This window comes from Calonectris borealis, chromosome 16 (genome assembly GCF_964195595.1).
Source record: "Calonectris borealis chromosome 16, bCalBor7.hap1.2, whole genome shotgun sequence".
NCBI classification, from domain to species: domain Eukaryota; kingdom Metazoa; phylum Chordata; class Aves; order Procellariiformes; family Procellariidae; genus Calonectris; species Calonectris borealis.
In genome coordinates this window covers 14,173,914-14,189,520 of record NC_134327.1, presented here as the reverse complement: position 1 = coordinate 14,189,520, position 15,607 = coordinate 14,173,914, and the positions used below count along the sequence as shown (strand labels likewise).

The following is a 15,607-nucleotide window of genomic DNA, read 5'->3' as shown; positions in this document are numbered from 1 at the left end:
TCCGGCTGCAAGGATGTGAGCGGACAGACAAACAGCCGGCATTTCCCGGGTGAGAGAGATGGGATTTCAGGACCTGGCAGGGCGGCAGGGCTGGCTGCGGGCTGGGGGGACTGTGGGCGCTGCGGCGTTTCCCGACCCCCCCCGTGCTGCAGCCAGGCAGGGGGGAACATCACCCAGCAGCAGCGGGGGGTGGCGGGGGCAGACGTACAGCCCCGGGGTCCCGCCACCGCGGCATGTGGGTGCCGGAGCAGGGCTGGGTGCCGGGGCTGGAACAGACACGGAGGCAGCCGGACCGGGATGCTCGGTCCCCCCGTCATGCCATGGAGTTGGGGACCTGCGGTGCTGCTCAGTGCAGCCTCCGAAGGGATCTTTCCCAGGATCTCCTCTGATCCAGGACACATTTAGCAGGACTTTTAGGGTGCTTAAGCACAAGCCACCTGGCCCCGGCGGTGCCGAGCACTGCACGTGGCCCCTTTTCTCCTCCCGTGCCCGCGGTGGCATCTGCACGTGGCTCAGGGGGACGGGGATGAGCCAGCACCTCTCCAGGCATGCCGTCACCTCTGGTCTCGCTGCCAAGGGCCTTCCTTGTCCCCCATGCCTCAGTTTCCCTCCTGTGTGCACCGTCAAGGCTTGCAGACAGCGATGTCTCGGCTGCTCGCTGACACTAGGGGGGTTTGGGGGGGTCCAGCGGAGGGGTGCATGCCTGTGGCTTTTTTCTACCCATGTCCTTGCCAAAACAGAGCAGTATTTTCTCATTAGGAATGCACTGTGGGGGGACCTACTTGCCTGTCCTCCCTGGCAGCAGAGAGGAAGCAGGGGGTCATTTATCCTCCGGATTCATCAGGACATGGCCTGCCCATGTCAAGCCTTAATTTATTGGCCCAAAGACAGGGTGTCGGAGGAGGGAGCGATTCAGGCAGCAGCATTGCCCCAGCACGGTGGGGATGCACTTGGCTGGGGGCCGGCTGCAGGCTCCCTGCTTTGCGTCTCAGCTGGGGGGGGCCCCAACTCTGCTGCTCCCCATTTTGAGGGTGCTCAGCGTGCCGCGTCGCTCCCTTGGGACGGAGTGAGCAGGAGCATTTTGGGCACCCTTGGCTGTGCCGGCATGGCCGCAGCCCCGTGCCGGGAGCAGAGCTCCCTCCTCTCCGCTGACATTGCCGTCCCGCTGCTGGGGCATGAAGGGCATCGCTGCGGGAGATAGCAGCGTTATCTCCCGGCACAGGGCAGGCAGCAGCACCGAGCGTGACCTCCTCGTGCTGTCCCCTCTTGGACGGTCACCTCTCCTGCCAGGGGACCCGCATGCCTCTGCTTGGCTCCTCCAAATTCCCACCCGGGTCGATCCAACCCAAACGCAGCCCGGTTCCCCGCACACCTCCGTAAGCTGGGAGAAAATCCATGCTGGGAGGATGCAGGAGGGGGATGGCAGCCCGGTCGCTACCTCCCCGTTCCCAAAACGCATCCCCTCCAGATTTGCAAGGAAAGGTGTGACGATAAATCACATCGACATATTCAGCCGGCTCTAACTAATGACCTCCCTGGCACTCAACGCACTTTCCTGGTGCGCTGACTGTTCAGAATATTGTTGTAACATTTAACTCCCTTTTAAAAAAAAAAAAATAAATAAAATTAGCCATGCAGTTGGCAGATTGCTGGAGACACTTGGATTCTCTGCGGGAAACTGCTCCGCGGTGGGAGTTTGGTTGCTGCAGTTTAGTGGCAGGAGTCGTTGCCTCTAATGTCAGCTCATTAGCTGGGGTAGTCCAAGGCGTCGCTGCGTTCAGAGCCCGCGGGGAGCTGTGGGCCGTTCCTTCCCGCTATTAATATTATGGGTCTGTTTTGTTTCCTACGTGTTAACGCTATTAGTGCTGCGTAAGACGCGTGGCACAAGCGGCAGGGGATGGTCCCGGTCCTGCCCGACACCCAGCACCAGTTTGTCTGCACCGAAGCTGGGGCTGGCAATGGGATTAAGGGGCTCTGGGCATTAGGGGAAGTTTTGAGTTTGTTCCCAGGGGGTAAAATTGTGATGGTCAGGGGTGCGAAACTCCTGGGAAGGGGGTGGCAAGGGGGATGTAATCTCCCATAACTCCTCTGCCAGCACCCTGGGGCAGCTCTGGTGGTGGGGAGATGCTGGGGTGATGGTGGAGGGTGGCACTCGTGACCCAAGGAAGCGCAGGGTGACCGTGGGGCCGCGGTCCCCAGCCGGCGCCGGCGGCAGAGCCTGTCCAGCCCTGGGTTTCCACGCGTTCACACGAGCCCTCTCCCAGCCCGAGCCTCCCGCAGCGGCAGCGTGGGGCTCCAGCCTTCAAATTAAAACCAAACCAGAAATTCAGCTTTCAGCGAACTCGAGAAAGCGTATTTCCAAACAAAACTGTGCTAAATAAAGTACCAGCCGCAGGCGGCCGCCTGCTCCGACAGATCCACTTTGCTCGCCTTTATTTAGCTGCCGTCTCCCCATGCTGCCGCTGCCGGCCTGGGCCGGGGGGGGTTTGTCCCCCCAAGAACTTTGGGGAGGACTCGGTCCCGTGGCCCTGGTGAATGTGGGGTCCCACGTGGGACGTGGGCTGTGTCACGAGAGCTGCCCTGGCCCCGCGGCAGCGTCAGCCCCTCAGTCTGTCCTGGCATCCCCCCGCAGCAGGGGGTTCCCCGATGCCTGGGGTGCTCGGACAGGGTGAAACCCTGTGTGACATGGGAGGAGGGGGAGGAAAGGGAAAGGAGGGAGGGAGGCAGGAAGGAAGGAAGGAAGGAAGGAGAGAGAAAGAAAAAATAAGGGAGAGAGGAAGAGAAGAGAAGAAAGAAAAGAAAGAAAGAAAGAAAGAAAGAAAAGAAAGAAGAAGAAAGGAAGAAAGCAAGAGAAAAAGAAAGAAATAAAGAGAAAAAGAAAGAAATTAAGGAAGAGGAAGAGAGCAATAGAAGAAGAAAAAAAGAAAAATAAAATGAAAATAAAGAAAGGAAGAAGAAAGGTGGAAAGAAAGAAAGAGAAAAATAAAAAATAAGAAAAGAAAGAGAAAGAGAAGAAAAAAGAGAAGAGTAGAAAGAAGAAAAGAGAAGAGAAGAGAAAAGAAAAGAAAAGAAAAGAAAAGAAAAGAAAAGAAAAGAAAAGAAAAGAAAAGAAAAGAAAAGAAAAAAGAAAAAAGAAAAAAGAAAAAAGAAAAGAAAAGAAAAGAAAAAAGGAAAGGAAAGGAAAGGAAAGGAAAAGAAAAGAAAAGAAAAGAAAAGAAAAGAAAAGAAAAGAAAAGAAAAGAAAAGAAAAGAAAAGAAAAGAAAAGAAAAGAAAGGAAAAGAAAAGAAAAGAAAAGAAAAGAAAAGAAAAGAAAAGAAAAGAAAAGAAGAGAAAAGAAAAGAAAAGAAAAGAAAAAGAAAAAAAAGAAAGAAAAAAAAGAAAGATGAAGAGCAGGAAGGAAGGAATAGGGAAAGGAAGAAACAGAGAAAGCCGGAAAGGAGGGAAGGAAGGAGGGAAGGGGAAAGGGGGGACGGCGGAGGGGAGCGGTGGTGGTGACTGGGGAGCCCCAGGGTCCTCGGGAGCGTCACCCCCGGGTGAGGGCAGCGCCGCTGCCTCCGCAGTCACCCGGGCACGTCTCCCCTCCCAGCACAGTTAATCCAGACCCCAGCTAATCCTCTCGCAGGTCACTGGGAGCTCATTGCGTTTTGTTCACTTCTCAAATGCATCTAGAATTAATTGAAAAAACCCCAACAGTAAATTCATCCCGTGGCAAAAGCATTCGGCGTATTCCCCTGGGGCGAGCCGGAGGGGTGATGGAGAAGCAGCCTTTTCTGGTTCCAAATGCTCAGATTTTATTAAAAGAGGAGGAGAGAAAGCCTTAATGAATGTGGCCAGTGTGGTCAGGAGGAAGACTGGGGACGGGTGACCAGGCTGGAGCCTGCAGCCAGCCTGACACGTCAGCTCTGCAAGGCCACTTTGGGCTCATTTGACTTCCAGTGACTATGAGGTTGTAAATATGAACTGTTCGTGCCTATTTTACTCTTCCCCGTGGCTGTAAGGAGGGAGGGGATCTCGTGCCGACTGCCCCAGCCGGGTGCGAGTAACCGCTCGGTCTGCCGACACACCAACAAATAACCATGCTGCTTGAAAAATCAGCTTTTGGCATAAAAAATGCCAAAAAATGTGCCTGGATTGCAGCAGGTGGAAATATGTTATTTAGCGTATAAGGTGGTGCCACGCGTGGGTCTGTCTCCAGCACCTGGGAGCTTTGGGCAGGTTGTTAGTGCTCCTGCTTGTGGTGCTGGGATTCTGCGGGGATTCCCAAGTCCCAGGCTGGATTTGGGGCGAATTTCTGTAAAAGGCAATCCAGCGTATCGTTGCTAGCCGGGCTGATGCAGCCCCAGGCAGGCTGTGCCCGGCAAGGCTTGCCGGCAGTGGCGCTGGGCTGGCCCTGGCCACCGTGTAATGGAAAGGGTGCGCTTGTCCCAGCGTGTCCCTGGGTGCTCGAGCTGATTGCAGGAATCGATCGCATCGATCGGGCCAGCGGACCCGACACAGCACGTGCAGCCCGGCAGGTTCGCTGGTGCCTCTAGGCACGAGCCGGGCACCTCTGCACTGGGGGAATGGGGTGTCGCGGGGGGCTCTGCACCCGCTCCCCCACCACCCCATGCGGGTCTCATTGCCAGCAAGGTGGTTGCATCCCATGTCGCTAAAGAATAGGACGAGCTGCGGCTGGGGGTGGTTTGGGGAGCGCTCCTGCAGTGCCATCTCTTTGAGGTGCTTGGGATGTGCCACGTGGCTTCTCCACAATCCCATCCACTGCCTGATGCAGCCCCATGTGCCATCACAGAGGCACCAGGGAGCCCACCCAACTTGGGCCACCTTGCCCGTCTCCATGCTGCTCCCACCTCTCTCCCAGGCGAAGCTGAGTGTGGGTCCCTGACCCTCAGCTGAGCCCTCCAGAAGGGATCAAACCAGCTGCCCGTTCCCCAGCGGCAGTTGTCCTTTCGCAAGACTTGGCCAGCAAAACCCATCTGTGACCGTAGATGGCTCCGTGTCCCAATGGATGTGTTGGGAAAGTTGCTTCTCGGGATATCTGCCCCGAGCGAGTGCCTTCCCTGGGCCTTCTCCAACCGGCTGCACGTTGGCCGTGTCCTCTCCCATCCCTGGGCTGGGGAATGGAGGTTAAATCCACATCTCCCTGTGGTTTCCCTCGACCCCGGAGGAGCTGGTGCTGGGGAGGTCGGGCAACCGCTGCTGCGATGTGCTGGGCAGCGGTCCATCTGGCACGGGCAATGTGAACTGATGGAGCTGCTTTCAGGCGTACCTTTATTAATATCTCCGGGCTAAGGAGAGCAGCTTGGCCTCTCTGCTTTCCTCTCCAGCAGCCTGACCCCGCTCCGACAGCAGAGCTCGTGAGAAAAGCAAAGGGGAGAGACTCCAGTGCTACCCAAGGTTTTTCATCTGCTGGTGTCGTTGGGGTTCCCCGAAATGCTGCATCTCCCCAGCAAGGTTTGCTCACTCGCTTTGCAGTACGAAAGAACAAACTCCAAGACCTTCTTCCTTCCTCCTGTGTGTTTTTTTGGGAACAACCTAGCCATAGGAGGGGCAGTTAGGGCATGGGGGAGTCCTCGCTCAACATGCAGCCACCCACCCCATCAGACCCATGGCCAAACACCCCCTCGGGTCCCTTTGCCGTGAGAGGTAACGGCCATGTCTTTGTTTTCTCATTGCAGAGCCTCTCACGGGATCTGCGTGGTGACGTGGCAGCCAAGACGTGGAAGCTTGGGACTTCTCTTCCACCGTAACAGAATTTGGGGGGTGGGCAGGGGTGGGCCAGGGGAACGCCGGGAGTCGCAAGACCCTTCATCTTCACTGTGGGCTTGGCTCAGGGATGACTGCAGGCAGAGTCAACCCTTACAGCATCGTGTCCTCCGAGGAAGACGGGCTGAGGTTGACCACCATGCCAGGTATCAACGGCTTTGGCAATGGGAAAATCCACACCAGGAGGAAATGCAGGAACAGGTTTGTAAAGAAGAACGGTCAGTGCAACGTGGAGTTCACCAACATGGATGACAAGCCACAGAGGTACATTGCAGACATGTTCACCACGTGCGTTGACATCCGCTGGAGGTATATGCTCTTGCTTTTTTCCCTGGCATTTCTGGTGTCCTGGTTATTGTTTGGGCTGATTTTCTGGCTAATTGCACTCATTCATGGAGACCTAGAAAACCCGGGTGGAGACGATACCTTCAAGCCTTGCGTTTTGCAGGTCAATGGCTTTGTGGCTGCTTTTCTGTTCTCCATCGAGACCCAAACGACTATTGGTTACGGCTTCCGCTGCGTGACAGAGGAGTGCCCGCTCGCAGTCTTCATGGTGGTGGTTCAGTCCATCGTGGGGTGTATAATTGACTCTTTCATGATTGGTGCAATAATGGCAAAGATGGCCAGGCCCAAAAAACGGGCCCAGACATTACTTTTCAGCCATAATGCAGTAGTGGCAATGAGAGATGGAAAACTCTGCCTGATGTGGAGGGTTGGGAACCTCCGGAAAAGCCACATAGTAGAAGCCCACGTACGAGCTCAGCTAATTAAGCCCAGGATCACAGAAGAAGGGGAGTACATACCGCTCGACCAAATAGACATCGACGTGGGGTTTGATAAAGGCTTGGACCGTATCTTCTTGGTGTCTCCCATCACCATTCTCCACGAGATCAACGAAGACAGCCCCTTATTCGGGATCAGCCGCCAGGACTTGGAGACAGATGACTTTGAGATCGTGGTCATCCTGGAAGGCATGGTAGAAGCCACCGCTATGACGACGCAAGCTCGGAGCTCCTACCTGGCCAGTGAGATCCTATGGGGCCACCGCTTCGAGCCGGTCTTGTTCGAGGAGAAAAACCAGTACAAAGTAGACTATTCCCACTTCCACAAAACCTACGAGGTCCCGTCCACCCCCCGTTGCAGCGCCAAGGACTTGGTGGAGAACAAATTCCTGCTGCCCAGCACCAACTCCTTCTGCTACGAGAACGAGCTGGCCTTCATGAGCCGCGATGAGGAAGAGGAAGACGATGACAGCCGGGGTTTGGAGGACCTGAGCCCGGACAATAGGCACGAGTTCGATAGGCTTCAAGCCACAATAGCATTGGATCAGCGGTCGTACAGGAGGGAGTCGGAAATATGACTCTTGGTCCTTCCATTGACTTTTCCGAGGGTATTTTTTTTCCTCCTCTAATCTCTTCCCCTACAACCCGCTCAAATTATGCAGAACAATGCAAGTGCCATAGGAATGCTTGAGAAATTAGTATCGTTCATAGTTTTCAGTTTCATCGCAATAACCACTGAGCGGTCTGCAGGAGGGGACGGCGGCAGGCCACGGCGCGTCTCCCGCGCCCGGCGCCCGCAGCGGGGCCGACGGCTCTGGGGGGGACGGACGGACGGACAGACAGACGGAGAGAGGAGGGTCCGTGGGGCGCGGGCAGGCGCTCGCCCCGCGCGGCCCCGTGGGGCTTTGCTCTCCCCGCGGGGAAAACGCCAGCGTTTTCTTGGAGCCGAGCACTGCGAGATCCAAAAAGAGGAAATATCAGGAAACAAATCTTTCTCTCTCTCTTTCTTTTTTTTCCTTTTATTTTTTAACTGAGCAGCAACAACAAAAAAAATTGCTCCTTCGGCAGGCGGTCTGATTCAGTTGCACAAGAACAACACTTGAAATAACATGCAACATTAACGTACTTCTTTTTAATTTGGGGAAAAAGGGGGGGGAGGGAAGCGAGAGGGTTTTTAATTTTTTCACCGTACCGTTTGGGAGACTGTTTACCAAAATAATAATAATAACAATAATAATAATAATAATAATAATATTAAATCTGAAAGAAGTGATTCAGTATTTTTTAAAAATGAACAAGGGAATGAATAAGCCACCGGGATCCTTTGAGGAGGTGACTTGCTGGGCAGATGTAAGAGTTAGAAGTCAAGACTGCATCCAGTTTTGGGGTGGGTTTTTTCTTCCCACTGGCACGGCTTCGTAGGCAGAATCCAGACGTAAGTGGCTGGAGGTCCGTGGCAGCAAAAGCAAGTAGCGTAATTACTGGCAAAGTAGCTAATAAGGAAAAGGCAGACTGTGATAGAAAGAAGCATTGTAAACACGGTAATTAGCCAATTTCTGGAAATATTGATCTTCAGGGTGGAAATCGGGTCTGGGGCATCAGCTGCTGAAGTGTTGGGTCTCCCCCAACGTCTCCAGTGGGGAATTCATAAATTTCCCTGTAATTAGAATGAAATAGCGAAAAGCCCAAAAAGGAGAGTGGAAAGCTCTCAAATTTGGGTATCTATCTTCCCACTTTTCCAAACAATTCGGTATTTTCTCCTTTGAAAAATCATTTCAAATGTGGAAATCAATGTAAAAGTCATCTTGTTGAGTTGCACTTCTTCTAGCCCAGGAGCCGTCTCCATGCCAGGCTGGGATTTATGAATTCCCCATTTACCGGAGAGTCCTACTTCAGAGGCAGATTCTTTTCCAAAAATAAGATGCCAGTCAAGAAAACCACCCTGTCTTGCGCTTCAACCCGTCCCCGTGTCCCAGCCTCAAGGTGGATTGTGCCTTAGAGATGCAAACTCATCCTGCGCCCCAGCCCTCCTCCCCGGCACCCCGCTTGCATCCTCCCCTTGGGGCGACACCCCCTTTGCTCTGCCTCCGTGGCAGCACCCGCATCCCACCGTCTGCTGCGTTTTAGGCTGGCCTTGATGGCACGCTGGTTTAGCTTTTGCTACGGCGCAAGGCAAACCACCCCGTGCACGGGAAGCCTTCACTCCTGCCCTGCTTTTGCACAGAGGGAAGGAGCCGGGAAGACGCAGGTTGCGGGTCCCTTCATCCCGGCCGTGCTGCTCATTGGTGCTCTGGGAGCCAAAATCTGGCTCCCTGCTCCCCGTGGCCGTGGGAAAGGCTTTGGTACCCACAGGCATCCCGCACCCAACCCTGGGCGCGGAGCCTCGGCAGCACCCAGCCTCGGGGAGAAGGGGTCGAGAGCGGGGTCCCCGGCAGCGTTTTGGCTGTGACGGGCTCCCAGTGCTTTTCTCCCCCCTGCCCACATCAGGGAAGCCATGTCCCAGGGTTACAACTTGCTGTGGCATGTCCAAACATTGGTGGCAGATTCGTCCTGTGTCCCCATCCCCATCTCCTTCTTGCAAAAAGGCTCTGGGGAGCGGCTGCCGCGGTGCCCCCCCCTCGCTGCCCTGGGTCCCCGAGCATTGCGTCTCGCCAGCCGGCCATGGGACGGGGACCGGGACTTTGTCCCCGCAGAGTTTTCTCCCCACCAGCATCCATCACCGTGACCCCGCGTTGCCCACCACGGGGCTGATCCATTTTTGGCTTCCTCTAAAAAACAGCCACTGGGAGAAACTGGGGGGCAGCGCCAGGAGGGAGCCGGCCATTTTGGCACCGAGTGCCCCAAACGGGCTGTCCCCAAAAGCAGGGATACGTAGGGATGTGCCATTGAGCTCCGGCCACGACATTTGTGTTTCTAAGGCAGTGAACATCCCATCGCCGGTCCCTTTGCTCCCAGGGGGGATGGTTTTGCCACCCGCTTTTTGCCCCATAGCATCCGGGGGGTGGGAAGGACGGAGTGGGGGAGACAGAGAGATTTTGTGTGCTCACTACTTATTTATTTTTTTAAAAAAATGCTTTTAAGTGGTTTTAGGTTCTTTTGAATAAATAATAATTATATAAAAAAAGGTGCACATCTTGCTGCTGTAGGGTTCTCAGAGGGTTAATTTCTTTATAAATATATATATATATCTCTCACAGTAAATATTTGTATAAAAATGAAAGAGAAATAGAGATGTCTTTAAGTAAATTATTGGTTTTAAAGAAACTTCTATGATTGTACAGTGTTACCTGGGAGAATAGAATAATATATACAGATGTATTTTTAAACTGCTGCATAGGAGGACGTGAACTGGGCTGGGGAGCGCCCGTGGCCGGCACGGCGAGGGGGGGTCGGACCCTCCCCAGCCCCCGTTCATGCACCTCCTTCCCCGAATCCCGCTAGTGAGGATCTAGCTCTGGCGAGTCATCGTATATATACTGTATAGTCCTCATCTTGGCCATGGACCACGCCGGTATATAGTGTATAAATATTATTTTTGCCTACCTGTGAGCGCTCTGAGCTACTGGTCTTCTTTCCTACCATCAGGGAGCATTGGGAAGGCTGCCCAGGGGTAGTTATAATCACATGAATTGTCAAAGAAAGGGGGGAAAAAAAGAAAAACAAAGGTGAAAAAAGCCAAAAAGTGGTGTTTTTTTGGCGCTTGGGTTCCCCAGAGGGACTGGAAATGCACAGGGATGCTCTAGGGGTGCGGGTTTTGGTGTCGGTCATGGCAGGGATGGAGCGGGATCCCAGCAGGAAGGGGCTCGGAGCTGAGCGAGGGGACACGTCCCCCCCCCAAAACAGCCACCAGCCATTTCCTCCGAGTCGAAGCCTCTCCATCCATGGAGTTAACTCCGGCGTTACACTTGATCCTTGGAGGATGGCGGGAGTCCGAGAAAGGAAAGAGCTGCTAATCCTCTTGGCCACCATCCCGTAGGGATTGCCCTCGGCCGGGGCTCAGGGCAGCCTCCGGCAGCAGCAGCCGCCCCGGACGGGGACCAGGGGCCGGACCCGCTGCTGCTCCCACTCGGCTTCACCCCAAAAAGATGTACCAGTCAGAGCAGAAAGCGGCCGCATCCCTGCGCCCCAAACCCACCGGCTGGAAAGAGCATCCTCTGCCCCCGAAAGGCGTGACGTGTCCCCGCTGGGTCCCCGGGGCCGGGAGCCGCCGGGATGAGCCTTAGCTTCTCATAACCGAATTTAGTGCACTTAGTCTTTTAGGGCTGGGACAATCACTTAGCGCTTAACCTTTCGCGATGCGGTGCCTGCTTGACCTTCAAACCTTTTGTAGGAGATGAATTCAGAGCCACCTTTTCTATCTTTAATAAGGCAGAACAAATACGTTTATTTTTAAACCCTTCTGCTCTTTCTTTTCCTCTCGTGCTGACAACCAAAAGAGTCCCCTGTGTGTCCCCCCCGCTTCATTTCTTGCACGCCGAAACGAGTGTGTGGCAGCTCCGGCCAGATCCTGCTCTCCCACCCCCCCAATTCAGGGATGCTGCCACGGGGGGGTTGGCGCAGGGCAGGATCCGGCCGCGTTATGAGCGGGGAGGGGACGTGGGATGGTGCCCGACCCGATGCCACCCGTCACCTCGCTGAGCCCTGGTGCCCGCCAGCTGTGCACATCTGTCCCGCTGCCCCCTCCCGGGGGCATCATCTTTCCTCCATCCCCCCCCCCCCCCCCAAAACACACCCCGGTGCTCCCCCAGGCAGTTTGGGGACCGAGACCCGGCACCAGTTCACACGGGCAGGTTGGCAACTGGGAGCACTGGTTTCCCAGGGGTAAAATGCCGAGTCCGTTGGCTGGGGCGATGGTGACGTGCAGCGGTAGAGAAGCTGATGGATGCAATGAAAGTATCTGTACCTTTTCCACCTCTGGTGTTTCTCTGTCTCATTGCACATATATTTGAGATATATGTGACAATGTATATATATATTTGTAAAATGTATTTCAGATGACGAAACTGGCCAATTTTATGTTATTTTAAATATATTATATATATTATATATAAGAGTCTCCAAAAGATATAAATAGACTAGAGAAAATAATATAAATATGTAATAAATGTATTTTGATCTATTTAAAATATCTCGCGTCATGCTGTATATTTTAAAGATCATAGGGAAGTGTCTGCCTGGAGCAAACTTCAAACGTGGTTTCGAGGCTGTCAGTTGTCACACATATAATATATATGTGCAGCAAACTTTGGGGCCAGGGGGACAAGTACAGATGTTTTTTAGAAGCCTTTTAGCAAATGTCCGTCCTGCTGCCTCTAGGTAGGAGCAGAAACCCCAAATCTGAATTTGCCTTGTTATCCTGCAGGAGGGGATAATTTTTCCTCTCCGCCGGGGAAGGGGCTGCAGGGATGCTCGGCAGGAGGGGGGGGCTGCAGGATCCCACCCTCCCCGCGCAGCCCCGCGTGTGGGTACCATTTGCTCTGCTGCGCTGCCCTGATGGGTTTTCACCAGGGGACCGGATCGCAGCGGCTCAGCCATGCGGGGAGCCCAGAGATGGGAAAACATGTCTGGAGTTCAGGCAGAAAGAGCCCAGTCATCCGAGACTGACCCAACAAATCTTCCCAACTGACCTTGGTTGCCCTTGGGCTCCATGAGGATCTATTTCCTATGGGCATCGCCTCCTCCGGGGACCTCAGGGGACACCGCGCCACGGCCAAGTGACAGTTTAAATGTGTTTAATGGTACGTCATGGCCGAAGGAAAGCAGAGCAAGTACCTGGGATGCTATTTACGGAGAGACTAATGGCCTGGTGGACATAGAGCCCCTGGATTTGCCATCCTGGATTTTCCTCCTGACTTTTGCACCTGGCTGCTGCAGGGAACGGGGCTCGTATACCAAGAAAACCTGGAGAAATTATTCATCATCATTTCCCAGGCTAGTCACTGGTCTGAATCCGAGTCGGGCAACCGGTGACCGATAGCTTCCACCCACTGATGATGGCCAGTTGGGTCCCATCGGCTCCATCTTTTCCCTCATAAGGGAGTTTTCTAGTCATTAAAAAAAAAAAATCACTGCCAGCCATTCACTCTAATCACCAAAGATAGGGCCGGGGCTAAGCATGATTTAAGAGCGCAGCCCGTTTAATTCATCAAAGGGGGAGACTGAGAGGTGACTTGATTACAGCATTTGTCATGGGGCGAGTACACTGGTACAAAGAGGTAACTTAATCTACCAGGGAAAGGCATAATAACCACCTCTTCCTGGAAGCTGAAGCCAGACAAATCTATCTTGGAAATAAGGAGCAATTTTTTAATAATGATTAGCTATTAGAACAAGCTACCGATCTCTGTCTCTTAATGCCTTTAAATCTGGACCAGATGCTTTTCTGGAAGCTTTTCTCTTGCTGAGGAGAGGAGCGGGGGTTATTGGGGAAGGTAATGGCCTCTTACAGGCAGGCAGGAGGTGAGATGGGAAAACCTCCTTGCTCTCCTCCAAAACACGGGCTGGATCTCGGAAAGGAAAATGCCGGGGAGGGCGCGGGGGATGCTCTTGCAGGGCCCTGCCAGCATCTCTCCCGGGGACAAGCACCGGCCCGTGCAGCAGCTTCCCAAAGCTCTCGTGCCTGCGCTCTCAGGGTTTGCTGTGCCGTGCGGCAGGGACTCCTCGCGCAGCGGTTTGCACTACAAAACCCATCGCTTCGTTTGTGGAAGCATTTAATGACTCAGGAGCCGGCAGCTCCCCGGGGACGGTTTCCACTGCCTCCAGAATTCCTCCCTCGGTGGCTGCTCGTAGCAGAAATCCCCGGGGAGCCGAGCTGACGCTGGTACCGCGGGAAATGTGCTACCAGGACGTTCGGTCCTTGCATTACTTCCACTCCGACCATCCTCGTCTTCGGGGGTTAGAACTAAATTAAAGGGTGGTGGTGGCCGGGAGCAGCCGGGAGCAGCGGGGATGGGGAAGGCAGCGGCTGCCTCTGCGGGGAAGGACCTTGCTTGCGCACGGCCAGGGTGATTTCGGCAGGGATGCTAGCGATGGGCTGAGGTTGGGGCTGTTTCTTAGCTGGCAACCTCCACTTTTAATACTCCAGATGTCTTTAAATGCTAAAACCCTCTCTAAACTCAGCATTACACCAGCCTCCCGCTGACCGCCTTCCTGCCTCTTTTCCCTTTGGCTTCAGGGGACCGGGGCGTCTCTCCGTGCCCTGCAGAGGTTTCTGGCCTCCCCAAAAGCAGGGTGTCTTTTCCTTGGCTTGGATGGGTTTGGCTCAAACACTCCAGCACCGAAATCTGGGTGCACCGACTCACTCCTGACCGGGCAGAGAGTGGGCAGAGGGGCTGCGTGCGCCGGCGCAGGGCTTGCTGTGTCTCGCCGGCCAAAACCACGGTGCCACGCAGGGAAGGCACCACATCGGTCTGCCTCCTAACAAACCCTCCCCAGCTGTGCTAAGGTGATGCACCACGTTTCAGAGGGGTGGAGGCAGGAACTTTGCCCCGACCCCGCTGAAGATGCTGCTCCTCCACCCAGCCTGGATGCATCCTCCCTCCTGGCTGCTTTGAGAAGCTCAGACCCTACAAACTCCTCCAAATTTGTTCCATTGCCCACCTGAATTGCCCCAGTGCCATCCCGGGCAGCCGGGAGCAGCTCGGGTACCGCAGGGCGATACCCAGGGATGCTCGGTTGTCTCTGGGGGTAACCATAGTAACGGAGCAGCATCTCTGCTCTCCTGCCAGCAATTTGCTTTTTCATCCTGCATTAAGGTGGACCCTCTCCGACTCCTTTCTCCCCCTCCGCCTGCCCTGAATGGCAACGCCGAGAGCTCTCCCACCAAGGGGCCGGTTCTCCGGCTCCTCATGCCACATCCCACCCCATCCCATGCCGGGTTCATCCCGCTGTATAACGGGATACTGCTGGGGAACCGACCCCCAGCACCCTGTGGGGAGATGGGGAAGGCAGCGGCTGGAGTTTCTCCTTAACACAGATTTATAAGTGTGAGTGGGACAAAATTAGGGGTTTCCTTACACTTGTTGCTAAAAGGTCACTGTCAAGGTTAAAAACCTTAAATACTATTTTTTTTTTAAAATTGTAAAAGGCCTCTATTAGTAATAACACACCAGCTTATTAATATGGATTGAATTTTTCAGCACTGAATGTAATTATCACCCATTAAGTACTTTGTTCACCTTTCACATTTCTCCCCGCTTGGGGAAGGCAAACACATGAGTCAGCGTCCCTTTTTCTGTCGGTTTTAGGCAGTTTTGGTGACAAGGCGTCGTGAATCAGCACAACGCTGCAAAGTTCAGGTCGCAAATGCTCGCCACGACGCTGCTCTCAGAGAAAAACGGTGATTTAAAGGAGGCGAAAGAGACCCCCGTCCTGACCCAAGGTTTTGGGGCAAAAAACCCCCAAATGAACAAATTTGGGGTCTAACTGGCCATGGTGCTGGTGCTGCTTTAAGGGAAGATGCGCTGAAGGGTTTCCGATGGGATATCAGGGTTGTGGATGGAGAGGGAAGAGGAGACGTGTCCGAGCTGGCAGACCAACACCCCTTCCCCAGCCAGTTGATGCTTCCCCTCCTCTTCCCCCACAGTTGGCACATTTATTTTGGCAATAGCTCATTAGTGTGTAATTAAGCCTTCTCCTCTTTGCCAGCGCTGCCTGATGACCCCAAGCAAGACGCCTGTCCCCTACATAGGCTGTCCCCTCCCAGGGTCCCCGCTCGCTGGGCTGCAGCACCCATGTGGGATCTGGGGTGGGGGTGCCAGGCACTCGGGGGTGGTTTTAGAGGGGAGGTCACCCCAAAAGCCTGTTATCCGGGGGCTGGCATCCCCACCTCGTGGGCTCGCTGTCCGTTTGGGTTCGTGGCTGACTCAGCCCCAGATGGTTCCTGTTGGCGCTTATATAACGGCGTGTTTTGGTGGGGGCCGGGGACGCGGTGCACGGTGAGGAGGTGGGCGCGGGGGCGAGGGAGGGAACAGAGCTAAAGATAAGCCTGGCAGCTCTGGCAGTGCTTTGCCAGGCCCTGCGGGAACCGGCAGGGGAAAGGCTGCCGGGGATCGGGCACCGA

The 15,607-nt window shown here is 54.4% G+C and overlaps 1 protein-coding gene across 1 annotated transcript; it reads left to right on the top strand.

Moving 5' to 3' along the window:
* The first annotated feature begins 5,834 nt into the window (after positions 1 to 5,834).
* Positions 5,835 to 7,124, top strand: LOC142089003 (ATP-sensitive inward rectifier potassium channel 12). Its single transcript, XM_075164878.1, has one exon. The coding sequence runs from the start codon at positions 5,835 to 5,837 to the stop codon at positions 7,122 to 7,124; it is 1,290 nt and encodes a 429-aa protein (XP_075020979.1).
* Positions 7,125 to 15,607: the final 8,483 nt, after the last annotated feature.

Excerpts from the sequence above, each read along its gene's own strand:
- LOC142089003 (XM_075164878.1), top strand. The coding sequence starts at position 5,835 with ATGACTGCAGGCAGAGTCAACCCTTACAGCATCGTGTCCTCCGAGGAA.